Source organism: Schistocerca americana, chromosome 3 (genome assembly GCF_021461395.2).
Source record: "Schistocerca americana isolate TAMUIC-IGC-003095 chromosome 3, iqSchAmer2.1, whole genome shotgun sequence".
Classification (NCBI taxonomy): Eukaryota; Metazoa; Arthropoda; class Insecta; order Orthoptera; family Acrididae; genus Schistocerca; species Schistocerca americana.
In genome coordinates, this window is record NC_060121.1 from 960,359,459 (window position 1) to 960,374,000 (window position 14,542).

Consider the following 14,542-nt stretch of genomic DNA (forward strand, 5'->3'; position numbering starts at 1 on the left):
CAGATTTCTGTAGTTTTATATATAAGTTTGGATGTAGCTGTATTGCATTGATGTACTGGTGGATATTGTGTGGTATGACTCCTGTAGTTGATGGTGTAATTGGTATAATGTCAACTTTATCCTGATGCCACATGTCCTTGACTTCCTCAGCCAGTTGGATGTATTTTTCAATTTTTTCTCCTGTTTTCTTTTGTATATTTGTTGTATTGGGTATGGATATTTCGATTAGTTGTGTTAATTTCTTGTTTTTATTGGTGAGTATGATGTCAGGTTTGTTATGTGGTGTTGTTTTATCTGTTATAATGGTTCTGTTCCAGTATAATTTGTATTCATCATTCTCCAGTACATTTTGTGGTGCATACTTGTATGTGGGAACGTGTTGTTTTATAAGTTTATGTTGTAAGGCAAGCTGTTGATGTATTATTTTTGCTACATTGTCATGTCTTCTGGGGTATTCTGTATTTGCTAGTATTGTACATCCGCTTGTGATGTGACCTACTGTTTCTATTTGTTGTTTGCAAAGTCTGCATTTATCTGTTGTGGTATTGGGATCTTTAATAATATGCTTGCTGTAATATCTGGTGTTTATTGTTTGATCCTATATTGTAATCATGAATCCTTCCGTCTCACTGTATATATTGCCTTTTCTTAGCCATGTGTTGGATGCGTCTTGATCGATGTGTGGCTGTGTTAGATGATACGGGTGCTTGCCATGTAGTGCCCTATTATTTCTATTATTATTATTATTATTTTTGCCTTCACGGTGCTTGTAAGTTGGTGCTAGTAGAATTATTCTGCAGCCTGTCGCAAATGTCACTTCTGTAAACTTCCTCTGCAGTCTTTGTGAATGGAACCTCTTCTCTCCCAGGGATTCCCATTTGAGTTCATGTAGCACTTCCATAATAATCGTGTTGATCGAACCAAGCGGTAACAAATCTAAAAGTACACTCCTGAGTTACTTGAATGACCTCCTTTAATTCGACCTGATGGGGATACTGAACACTAACTAAACACGAGCAGTGCTTGAGAATACGTCACGTAAGTGTTTCGTATGCCGTCTCCAATATAGAAGAGCTAGAATTTCATGGAAGTTCTCCGTTATAGAAGAGCTATAATTTCATGGAAGTTTTCCAGTTACTCAAAGTCTACCATTCACGTTCCCCACAGCCGAACTTACATCCTTGTCCATTTCATGCCACTTTATCACACTATGATAAACATTTCATTGACATGATTGTGTCAAGCAGTACACCACTAGCACTTATTCAAACATTACAGGAATGATTTTCATGCTCATCTGCATTAACTTACATTTTTACACATTTAGAACAAGCTACCATTCAGAATACCAAATCGAAATTTTGTCCAAGAAATCCTATGCCCTTCTACAGGCACTCAACGGTTACACTTCGCCATACTCTATAGCATCATCAGCAAACATTCGCACATTGCTGTTTACTTTATCCCTCAGATCGTTTATATGTATAGAGACCTAGAACAGGCCTATCAGGTTTTCTTAGGGTACTCCCAACGGTACCTTTGTGCAGTGAATTGACTATTCACGTTATAGATGACTTCCCTTTTCCTCAGTGGCGGCTCCGGCACGGCTCTTGTTTTCCTCTCGCCACTCGGGGTGCTCATGTGGGTGAAATTTGCAGAAAGAGTGCCACACCGAGGTGAGGTGAGGTTGGAACTGTGGGACTGTGGTCAGCAGTGGGCAAATCTTCTGTGTCGTACCGCGATCTTGCGTGGCACACTATCTGAGCTTGTTTTGCATTGGCGTGACCAGTCCAGGGAGTTGCTGGTGGCAGCGCCATTGTATTGCGTTTTCTTCTCATATTTTATTTTATTTTAGTCGCTGGCTGGATACTGAATTAGAGTTTTTGAAATGGAAATGTTTTATCACTTTTAACTGTGAAGTCATAAATGCAAGTTAATAAAATGTTTTAACAGCCAGCTCCCAAACAGACACCATCAAACAAATCTGAAATAAACTTTCTACGAAATTTAAAAGTAAACGTTGTTAGTTGCATTGCCTTTTCAGTGGGAACCTATACCTCTTCTTTCTGCTGCAATGGCCATGTCAAATACAGCCACTGTAGAAGTTGCTAATTGTTGACTGTGTCACCTAATGAAAGAAACTTCTATTTCGATGTGGTGAGATGAAATGTTTGCCAAATAAATAGCCAGGCATTGTGTTTCACTTCATTTTCATACTAACCGAGAATGTAATCTTATTCAGAAAACTGTTATAACAGAAAGAGCGATATAGATATTCGCTTTCTTTCTTCATCAAGACTTACCACATGTGTACAGAGGTTGGTAGCTGCGATGGTGTCCCTTTCCTAGGATGAGGTGGTGGTCAGATGACTTAAGTTAGTAGAGGCAGTCCAACTACCCTTTCTTTCCCATTTTCTTAGGTTAGTGGAGATAGCCCAATTGACCTATCTTTCCTCCGAAATTCGAACTTCCTGCCAGTTGCTAGGAAGAGGTGGTAGTCAGATGACTTAGGTTAGTGAAGGTAGTGTGTGACCTGTTTTACTACCATTTTCTTAGGTTAGTAGAGGTGCGTTGCATTGTGCTGATGGAATTTGAACTTCCTGCCATTTTCTGGGGGAGGGGGACGGGAGGGGGTTAGGTTAGTGGAGTTAGCCCAATTGACCTACCTTCCTGGCAAAATCCGCCATTTGGACGATGTCGTGCGCTGTTGCCAAGTCTATAGGCCACCATCTTGGATGATGTCATCTCCGCCATTTTGGATACATCTGGCAACAATGAGAGTGGGGCGACACTGGCCTAGGTCCACTAATTGCATTACTTCACTGGGCTTGGCATAGTATGCTCTGCCGAAAATTACTAAAGCAGAAATCCAGTTTATTACTGATAATGATGAACTCCAATTTGTTGAAAGGTATTAGAGGTGTTCCATTGTTCATGAAGACATGCTGTTGCCAATAGCAGATTCATGGTCTTATGATGACAAAATTTCTGCATTTTATGCTGCATATATTTATGTCAAAAGCCTTTACAGTTGGGTGGCGTTAAAGTATTTTCAAGTGTCCAGTTTTGTGTGACTTTCTCCAGCAAGTGTTGTACCTTTCAATATAGAAAACACGGAAATATGGAATTCCAATAAATGTTACATTTAAAAGTGGGTTTCTAATATTCTGAGAATATTTACGATTTGCGTTTACATTTGTCCTTATGCCCAGAAAACATATCACCATCATCAAACAGTAAGAAAGGAGAAATCTGAAACAAAGTTTGCAACATAAATTGGTTTAAGAAAAGATCAACGAATTTTTTCATTTAACGAGGATAAAGCCATACGTTGAAATTAATGCACGAAATTGAATGAGCAACAGCAGCGAGAAGATTATTTTCAAATTAATGAACAATAGTGTGCTTGAAAAAATAATGTAGAATATGATAAATAAGGCTAGCGATATCTTGGCAAGTCAGATATGGAGGAGCTGTATTAATTGCCAAACCACGTTTTCAAAAGAGTGTCGGTTGCCAAATTAGGAAGCATATTTTTCGCTAAATCGGAAACTTCTGTAATTCACTACAATAACTGAACTTTTCGTCATTCCTTGACAGAATACGATAATAATATTAAAAAGTAGAACACTTCACATATGCTCATGCACGTGTGCTCTTGCATATGTGTGTGCGCAGCAGTTTATAGAATTCAGGTGAAGTTGCTTGCATATTTTTTAAATGTGTGTGTGTGTGTGTGTGTGTGTGTGTGTGTGTGTGTGTGTGTATGTGTTTGACGCTGGCAGTTTACGGAATTCAGAGGCAAATAGATTTGAAAATGGCACCTATATTCGAATGAAACTTCAGTATCTTTTTGGTACGAAAATTGTATGTCTTTGAACATGACGCCATTTCAAGCAGTTCAAAGACAAATATCTTTCAACATAACAACATTTTCATATAGTTCAAGTGAAGATCACGTAATCTGACAGCTACATTATGATTGGCATCATCGTTTTAATACTACACTGTTATTGACTGGAGAGGGAAGACCCAGGACGAGAGTGAGGGGTGCAGAGTGTAACTGGGTTAGTTCTGCCACCCGGGTTTCTTAAAAATTTCCTGCCACCGCCATCGTCTTGTTTATTTTAAATTTTCCGCAACCGCTAACTTGCATTTTTAAATTTTTCTGTCAGTGTCAATCTGGATTTTTTGGTGGCTGCAGTATGGACTATCGATGCACACATGAACTATGTGGCAGGTAGGGCTCTGTTATACTACGTATTATCAAGTGTTGTGATCTCATTGCATTTGTGAGAATTCTTTACAGGGCCATTAATTTGGCGACACCAATTTTTTAGATTTTACGTCACAAATCCACTGTAAGGACCAAAATTTATTGAAAAACGTATTTTTGAAATATCTGAATCTCAAATAATTCTCAGCTAGAGTAATTCTCGACCTCTGTGGTGCGTCCGTCACATTATTAAAACATACATCAATTTTTTGTCGTTATGGTCAAGTTTTTGAATATGCACTTTCGAAACTTTCACAAATGTAAGCACACCGATACTTCAATCTAATTTAATCTCCTAGTTGACTAATATTCAAGCAATTATAGGTGATTTAATTGGTTACAGCAATCATAAATTTCAGGCATTTCTCTCAAAACGATGCACTGACCTCCTTCAGTAATAATTCTATACAAAGCCTAACAGTCTGAGATTGATTTTTAAATTTCCTACTTTCACTGCTAACAATGCTTGTTCTCGCGAAAGAGAGAAAAAAAGATAAAAGAAGGCTGTTGATGAGATTGTCCTTTTGCCGGAATTTTTATTAAAGCGACCCATGCCCCAGGTTCTTTATAACAAACTGGTAACGGTAATAATCTATACTGGTGATTATTAAAGATGTCAAAACCAAAAACCCGCTTCTTATAATTCACGAGGACGGAGCTATAAAAATTATTTACAGTGAGTAGATGTGCCCTCCAGATTCAGTAAGGCTTGAAACGAGATGTTTTTTTTCTACAATTTTGACTAGCATTTTTACGTTTTTGAGTAAACCATTAACCTACAAGAGATAAAAATATAGCTGTCATGACGAGACGTGAGAAGCCAATGATCTTCACTCCAATCCTAAGTATTTACTAATACAGTAATAAGCATGGATAGTGACATTTTGAGACCGCGGCTGTGTACATAATATGGGCTGATTCTTTCAAAGAAAGAAACAGAAACCAGCCACTATTAATAATGCTATTTCTTTGAGTAAATACCGCCGTAACTGGTTTCGAGATGGCTGTTCACAAGATGAACATTTAGATGTTTTTCTCATAGAAAAATATGGAGCTGAGTCATAGCTGTCAGATCCTACGTGGCTATCAAAGTTGTCATTTTCGGCTGACACCACAAGCTCATGAATGAACTGAACTTGAAACTTTAGAGAAAGAATAACCTCGTCTGTGATCCCTACCGATTAATCAAAGGACTTCAGAGAAAGCTGTCATTGTAGTACAACACGCAGAGAAAACGTTACCCATTTTCACTGCTTTAAAGAGTTTTGTGCTATAACCCCGAAGATGTCAACCTTCATTTTCCCCAAAAAATTATTTGTGATTTGGAGAAGCACTTTTTGGGGAGACTGTCACATCTCAACAGAAATAAGAATGATATTCTTCTGTTATAGAATCCGTTTGATTGTAACTTTGATTTGCAAGCAAACGAATTGTCGAAAGAGAAGGAAAACTTGTCGAATTTTGCTGTTGCATTGCATTGTATTGTATGTTAACCGGGGACCTAGAAACGACGGAGAGGCTCCGTCCCCGCCGCAGCCGCAGTGGTCCACAACCCCACGACGACTACCGGAGTCCACTTCACCCCTCCGCCGCCCCACACCGAACCCAGGGTTATTGTGCGGTTCGGCGCCCGGTGGACCCCCAGGGAACGTTTCACACCAGACGAGTGTAACCCCTATGTTTGCGTGGTAGAGCAATCGTGGTGTACGCGTACGTGGAGAACTTGTTTGCGCAGCAATCGCCGACATAGTGTAACTGAGGCGGAATAAAGGGAACCAGCCCGCATTCGCCAAGGCAGATGGAAAACCGCCTAAAAACCATCCACAGACTGGCCGGTTCACCGAACCTCGACACAAATCCGCCGGTCGGATTCGTGCCGGGGACCAGGCGCTCTTTCCCGCCCGGAAGGCCGTGCGTTAGACCGCACGGCCAACCAGGCGGGCTTACTATTGCATACTTGATGTCGTGTTTCTGAAGCTGAAGATATTTACTGCTGGTATGTATCAGCGTTTGGAACAACTTGTATTTGTGAACAAACATTTTCATAAACGCAGTATGTTAAGTCAGCACATCGAAAGAGAAGGCTGATGAACATTTGACAGCAGTTCTTCTTATTGGAATCAACAAGGCTGATATCTTGAAAGCCAATCGCTAGTTTCACAAATCTCACTAACGTTTTTGCTGCTTTGTTTGTGACATTCGGATATTTGCACAGTAAGTATGATGTAACTCTCTTTTTGCTAACGTCGCCTTCTTTGATAACTTGTTAGTAAATAAATATCTTCGTTGTCCTTGTTTTTCTTTGTGCATTGCTTGGCACTCGCCCCTAATTAAGACGGAATGCTGCACTTAGTTTTTCGTCTTTTTTCCCAGAGCTTTCGTTCCGGTTTGCAAGTATTATAAAGAACGGCGATGCCGTTTGTCATTTGGTCAGTTATCTTCTCCACTGCGAAAAAAGTTTGACAATCTCTGTTCTACGAGACAGTGTCTTGTACCACTACGATGTATTATTCTCAGAAGGATAACCTTGTCTTATGCATGTTCAAACAGGGTTGTTATTGTTAATCAAAGGGAAGCAAAGCTGATCTCTGAACAAGATATGGTAGCACAAAGTCACTGATAAAAGTACCACTACAGGTATACAGGCTCTGCTAGTGTCTAGTTAGCGTGAGTTGTCGCGGGCTCACTAGTGATTTCTCAGACGCCATCTAGTTCTGTGAGCCCATGCTGTTACTGTTGTGGGTTTATTATGAAGCGACTACAGCCTTGGTTTGATTCGAAATATCAACAACAATATGAAGGAGCCTAACAACGGTCTCACGCATTATTAGTCTTCCCGCAGAGCCTTCGTCTTGGACCGAACGCTACCCAACAAGAGAGTGTAAATTCCCCTAGGTCGAACATTCTATCACGCAGATACACATGTCAGCTCTAGGGCTGAGACGTACAAACTGTTTCGTACTTTCGAAGTCTGTCCATTCTGTTGCTTCGGCACGATGAGTCTTCAACGGACCGTCGGTACTCAAATGGTTCAAATGGCTCTGAGCACTAAGGGATTTAACATCTGAGGTCATCAGTCCCCTTGAACTTAGAACTACTTGAACCTAACTAACCTAAGGACATCACACACATCCATGCCCGAGGCAGGATTCGAACCTGCGACCGTAGCAGTCACGTGGTTCCGGACAGAAGCGACTACAATCGCTCGGCCACCGCGGCCGGCCCTGCCGGCACTCGAACAGCTTTTCATGAGTGTAGTGGGTCAAAATACTTCACCGCCTATGTACTTGACCGCTTTTATCTCAACATTACTGATAGCTTATCGTTGCCTTGTAGCCGTGATTTTTCCCTAGCATATCAAGCTGGAAATATATTGACGTCTCATTCGAACTACCTGCTCTAATATTCATTGAGTAATTGGTACACAAATATAACATGATTGTATTCTACAACCTGTCACAAATATCGCAGCAATAATAGACGTTAGACACAAAATATGACCAGCAAATTTGAATAAAGACATATTAAAGATCAGATACCTTACTAATCCCCTTTCCGTTCATATCATCAACACTATCTACTTCTGGTCTGAGATCTTTCATCCTGTTGCAAACTTTTCATTTATTGTTTGTCGTTTGATCTGGACGTAGGTCTGACGTTTCTGCTGAAGCCACTAGAATGACACTTGATAAATGTGCAGGGACACTACACATAACCATACCTAATATTGTGCAGGAAAACCATTGTCACGCAGACAACTTCCAATCGTCTCAGAATGGATAAATACGAGTAGTGTCTGGCTCTCGAGGCACTCTTATACCATTGTTCCTGAAAAACAGTGGAAACCTCAGGTAGCGATAGTGGATGTGGACAGCGATCGCGCACTCTTCCCTCCAAAGTAGAGCACGAAGGCTCAATAACATAAGATCTGGCGACTACGCAGTTTCCTGATTATGGAGCTCCCTTCGTGTTATTTTGGTGCAGACAGGGTTCGCGAGTGCGACACTCAGTTGTGCAGCGACTTTTACAGCTGTCGTCCTCTTATTTTTCGTCTGTCATGATTACTAGACGCACACTTTCTTTCTGACTTAGTGGATGATGTTTTCCTGTTACAGAAGCATCAACCATATGAGTCCCAACAATTTGCCCACGTCCGCATTCGCTTAATGCACTCACAACCACGTAGAATGTTGTTTTGACCACGACTGACAATTGAAACACATTGAAGACATCGCACAGGTGCCGTTCGTGGTGAAGTGTAACAGCGCAACCTGCAGGGTTGGCTATCATCTGCATTTGTGTTCAAGTATGTAGTCCTCGGTGTGTCTATATATTTTTATCCGACCTCTCATGCATTCCAAATCAGATTATCACTACCAATGACATTCCATGATTTTATTATTTAGGTGTAGACATTGACCAACTGGCAGGTATCTTCCATAGTTTCAGTTTGTTTCTACTCTCTCCTCTTTTTCCTTTCTTGGTATTGTGTTATTGTACCACATAATCATCTAAGTAGGAACGTCATTGGCAGCCACCAGCAGCGGCTTTGTGATGGGCTACGAAAAGCCGTGAACTACACTGCGCACCACAATTGAAGCATCACTTTTTCAAAACCGCATAATTGTCCCTCATTGCGTAGCACAATTATAAAATTCGGATGAAAGTTGCCTAAAACGAACCTCTGTAAAGAAGCAAAAGAAGGCACATTGGGACCTCACACTCGGGTTCAGTGACACTCTAACCAACAAAGCGTCGACGCAAGCGAAAAAAAGACCAGGGCGCAGAAGTTCGTGTGAGGTGAGCTAATGATGTCAGTTTGGCATCAAATTTCACCACAAATCTGCACATCGTCACGGTTGGCGTGTTAAACGACGGAGAAGTCGGTACCACGCCTTTTACCCAAAGTTCACCACATCTATTGAAGCCTCTGCGATGGAGGACGGAGCTACGACGCCCTGTGTTGAAATCGCACTGTTTTCTCATGAGTGGGCGAGGAAATTGCTTCAAACACACTACCATTCGTAATCGATACGAAAAAGCTTGAGATAACATAAAGGACATCAATGGAACCACCCCTTCCATTGGGGAATTGGTTCCCAAACATTTGGCGGTCTAAAACGACAGTTCGCAGCGCGATGGGCAACAGGACGACATTCTTGTCATTTGACACTGCTGACATCCCCTGGACGATTAAACCCTTCCGTGAGGACATCGTGGGGCTGCAACCTCACTGAACTTGATCTGACTCCTGTAATGAGTAATGCGAAAAGCAATGTTTTCTCTGGTATACAGCGCTGAACTACTAGAGACCGTTCAAAAGCATCTGACAAAATTTGAACATGATTTGAAGCAGTGAAAGGTTTGTAAGCTTTTTCAGCCCTCCTGTTTCGTGCCCTCCTGTGACGTGATCACAGGGATGTGCAATGTTAACATGTGGGTGAATAAAACGGCAAAGGGCCCTCCTAAGACTTTCCAGTTGGGCAACATCCTCGGCGCCACCCATGTACCCTCGGTGAGTACTTGAAAAATGTACTTGTCGAGAGACTTTGATCTCCATTCATCTGAGCAGCGCTCGGCGCTGCTCTAGCGCCTGAGGGCAGGCAACCCCTCAGACAAACTTTAGACTCTGCATGCCCACAAGCAGGCGCTAGAGCAACTGTGTCCAGCATTTGCCCTTTCCACCCCTAGTGTCTGTCAACTTTTTCACGTGCAAGTACTGTCAGTTGATATACCATATTCTGTAGCCTGCATACTCTCTTATTGGGCCTAAGATCTTCCTTAAGACCTTTACATTCTTGGCTTCTAGCTTCCCATTCAGATCTTTCCTACTTACTGCGAGGAATTCTACTGTATACAGAGCCTCTGGGTGAATGACGGCACCATAGTGCCTCGGCTTGGATTAAACAACACAGATCATTTGTTGTAAAAATCCAGTCAGCAGATATGCTACTTGTTGATGCTGAATGTGAAAGCATATGTCTCGGCGATATTAAGTACTACCCAGTTTCCTACGATCCTTGGTACACCAAACGGGTTAGAACACTGTTGCAGAAACAAAGAAACAAACATGCCAAATTTAAGCAGAAGCAAAGTCCGCAAGATTGGCGATCTCTTACAGAAGCTCGAAATTTAGTGCGGACATCAATGCGCGATGCCTATAACAGTTCCCACAATGAAACTTTGTCTCGAAACATGTCTGAAAATCCAAAGAGATTCTGGTCTACATCTACATCCACATTCCGCAAGCCACCTTACGGTGTGTGGTGGAGGGTATCTTGAGTACCTCTATCGGTTCTCCCTTCTATTTCGATCTCGTATTGTTCGTGGAAAGAAAGATTGTCGGTATGCCTCTGTGTGGGCTCTAATCTCTCTGATTTTATCCTCATCGTCTCTTCGCGAGATATACGTAGGAGGGAGCAATATACTGCTTGACTCCTCGGTGAAGGTATGTTCTCAAAACTTCAACAAAAGCCCGTACCGAGCTACTGAGCGTCTCTCCTGCAGAGACTTCCACTGGAGTTTATCTATCATCTCCGTAACGCTTTCGCGATTACTAAATGATCCTGTAACGAAGCGCGCTGCTCTCCGTTGGATCTTCTCTATCTCTACTATCAACCCTATCTGGTACGGATCCCACACTGCTGAGCAGTATTCAAGCAGTGGGCGAACAAGCGTACTGTAACCTACTTGTCCGCAGCTCGTGGTCGTGCGGCAGCGTTCTCGCTCCCCGCGCCCGGGTTCCCGGGTTCGATTCCCGGCGGGGTCAGGGATTTTCTCTGCCTCGTGATGACTGGGTGTTGTGTGCTGTCCTTAGGTTAGTTAGGTTTAAATAGTTCTACGTTCTAGGGGACTGATGACCATTGATGTTAAGTCCCATAGTGCTCAGAGCCATTTGAACCATTTGTAACCTACTTCCTTTGTTTTCGGACTGCATTTCCTTAGGATTCTTCCAATGAATCTCAGTGGTCGTATGTGGAGCATGTTAGCGGCTAGAAACAATAAATGCCTTCTCTGCGTGATAGCAGTGGAGATACTAACGAAGACAGTGGTGCCAAAGCAGAGTTACTAAACACAGCCTTCCGAAATGGCTTCACAAAAGAAGTCAAGTAAATATTCCAGAATTTGAATCGAGAAAGGCTGCCAACATGAGTAACGTAGAAGTAAATATCCTCAGAGTAGTGGAGCAACTTATATCACTTAATAAAACCAAGTCTTCTGGTCCAGAATGCTTACCAATTAGGTACTTAACAATCATATACGACCATTCGCTCGACGAAACATCTGTACCCAAAGACTGGAAAGTTGCACAGGTCACACCAATATTCAAGAAAGGTGGTAGGAGTAATCCACTAAATTACAGGCCCGTATCGTTAACGTGCTGAGCACGAGCTTTTCATCTCCAATACCCAATTCCGTTTGCGTAACCGCTATAAGACCACATGGATGCACCCACGCTCCAAACATTGGCATCTTATAGACTACGTTATTACGCGACAGCGTGACAAGAAAGACATTCTCATCACAAAAGCAGCACTAAACATCGATGAGTGCTGGACGGACCATAGACTTTTAGTCAGCCGTTTGAGAGTACCAAAGTATCGCAAGCCACGATCCCACTTTTCAAACCCACCACGCAGAAAATTCAACATAAGCAACCTGAACAACAAAAATGTTCGCTCACACTTCCAAGACATACTGTCCGAACAACTTAACAAAGCTCCAGCAACCACAGATGACGTCGAACAAGAATGGACCACATTAAAGAACATCATCAAAGAAACTGCTGAGAATGTTGTTGGTTGTAGTGCACGGAAAAGAAGTGACTGGTTTGATGACAACCACGGAGAAATCCAAGCCATCATCAATGCAAAGCGGGATGCTTACCTATCCCTTGCTCAAGATCCATCCAGCGCAGAAAAGAAAGCACACTTTCTAGAACTCAAGCAGAAATGTCAAAGTGAAATACGAGTAATCAAGAACAAATGGTGGCAACAGAAAGCCACAGAACTCCAAAATCTTTCTGATGCAAGGAACCTGCGTGGCTTTTATGCTGGTATTAAAGAGCTGTATGGACCTATCCGCTCATCATCAGGAGCACTTAAAGCTGCTGACAACTCCACCATTCTTACTGAAAGTCAGGACATCTTAAATCGTTGGAAAGAGCACTTCAGCTCACTGTTAAACAGCCCTTCTACTGCCGCTGGAGATTTTCTCAAAAATGTCCCACAGCACCCTCCAAAACCCTGTCTGGCTGATCCTCCAACTTTTCAAGAATTTTGCAAGGCACTCAAGAGTGTGAAACCTGGGAAGGCTCCTGGACCTGACAGCATCCCGATGGAGCTTATTGAGGGTGGCGGTTTGCCTCTAAAAACTAGACTCTTCTCACTTATTATATTAATGTGGGAAACCCGCAAGGTACCAGCTGACTTGAAGAACTCCACAATTGTCACCATCTTCAAAAAGGGCGACAAAAGCGTCTGTGGTAACTACCGGGGAATATCTCTACTCTCTGTCACTGGAAAAATTTTTGCAAGAATCCTTTTAAATCGCCTCCAGACACTTTCAGAGACTATACTACCTGAGTCTCAATACGGGTTTCGACCTTCAAGAGGGACAATTGACATGATCTTCTGTGCACGACAACTACAGGAGAAGTGCAGAGAACAGCAAAAGCCTTTACTACTTGTTTTCTACGATCTAGAAAAGGCCTTTGATACAGTTCCCAGAGAAGCCATGTGGATGGTCTTAAAACGCTTCGGCTGCCCTGAACATTTTGTTGACCTGATTGAAGCTCTCCACGTTGATATGACTGGACAGGTCCTCTGCCAGAATGAAATGACTGGTGAATTCCCAATAACAAGTGGGCTTAAACAAGGATGCGTTCTTGCACCTACATTATTTGCATTGTATCTGGCAGCTATGCTTTACGAGACAACCGTAAACAATGCAGGAATAGAACTAAAGTACAGGTTTGATGGAGGATTATTCAACCAGTCCAGACTCCATTCAAAAAGGTTCACCAGTACCACTCGTGTGACAGAGCTGCAGTATGCTGATGACAATGCCTCTCCAGCTCATTCACCTGCAGAGTTGCAGCTGTCAGTTGATTCCTTCAGCAGGGCGTACGAACGATTTGGTCTCTCCATCAATATTTCAAAGACAAAGGTGATGGCGCAGCCAACTCCTGGCTCCTCCGTTCCTGACTTCAGCATATCCATCTATGATACACTCCTGGAACAAGTGGACCATTTCCTCTACCTGGGAAGCATACTGTCATCCAACTGCTCATCTGGAAAAGAAGTGGAGAATAGAATACGTGCTGCACATGTAGCATTTGGTCGTCTTACAAAGCGTGTCTTCCTGAATAAAGACCTAACACTGTACACCAAACTGATGGTGTACAAAGCTGTAGTCATTTCCACCCTGCTATATGGTTGCGAAACCTGGACGTTGTATCGCTGCGATCTGAAGAAACTAGAACGCTTCAACCAACAGAAGCTAAGATATATCATGAACCTAAAATGGGATGACTTCATATCCAACACGGCTGTTCTAGAGAGAGCAAAAATGCATAGCATGGAAGCTCTTATCATTGGGCATCAACTCAGATGGGTCGGACATGTCCAGCGGATGAAAAATGACAGACTTCCACGCCAAATGCTGTACAGCGAAGTGAGCACAGGTAAAAGGCCACGAGGTGCCCCTCTCAAACGTTATAAGGATCAGTACAAGAAAAATCTGAAAAACTTGAACATCGATCCGAGTAACTGGTCCACAATAGCAGAAGACCGAAGTCGCTGGCGCTCAGTTACCTCAAATGCTCTTCAAAACTTTGAGCTGGAACGTCGAAGAATGGAGAATGACAAACGCCAGAGACGTAAACTCCTCCAGGCTCAGCCACGTCCTCCACCTTCCATCAGCTGTAATGTCTGTGGCCGCCTGTTCCACGCTAGGATTGGATTGCTAAGCCATCAACGACACTTCCACGCCTGAACCGTGACAAAGGAAATCTCAGGAGAGAAATGAAAACTCGGATACGAGTATCAGCCGACGTAGCAGGATTCTGGAACATATATTGTGTTCGAACATTATGAATTACCTCAAACAAAACGGTCTATTGACACATAGTCAACATGGGTTTAGAAAACATCGTTCCTGTGAAACACAACTAGCTCTTTATTCACACGACGTGTTGAGTGCTACTGACAAGGGATTTAGGATCGATTCCGTATTTCTGGATATCCGGAAGGCTTTTGACACTGT

At 42.5% G+C, this 14,542-nt stretch overlaps 1 protein-coding gene across 1 annotated transcript in view; it reads left to right on the top strand.

Annotated features, from left to right (window-relative positions):
* Window positions 1-11,722: 11,722 nt before the first annotated feature.
* Window positions 11,723-14,542, top strand: part of LOC124606579 (aminopeptidase N-like) — a 143,070-nt gene continuing 140,250 nt past the window's right edge. Inside the window, exon 1 of the mRNA XM_047138564.1 lies at window positions 11,723-12,413. Within this exon, the coding sequence (XP_046994520.1) occupies window positions 11,723-12,413 (691 nt within the window). The remainder of the gene's footprint in view (window positions 12,414-14,542) is intronic.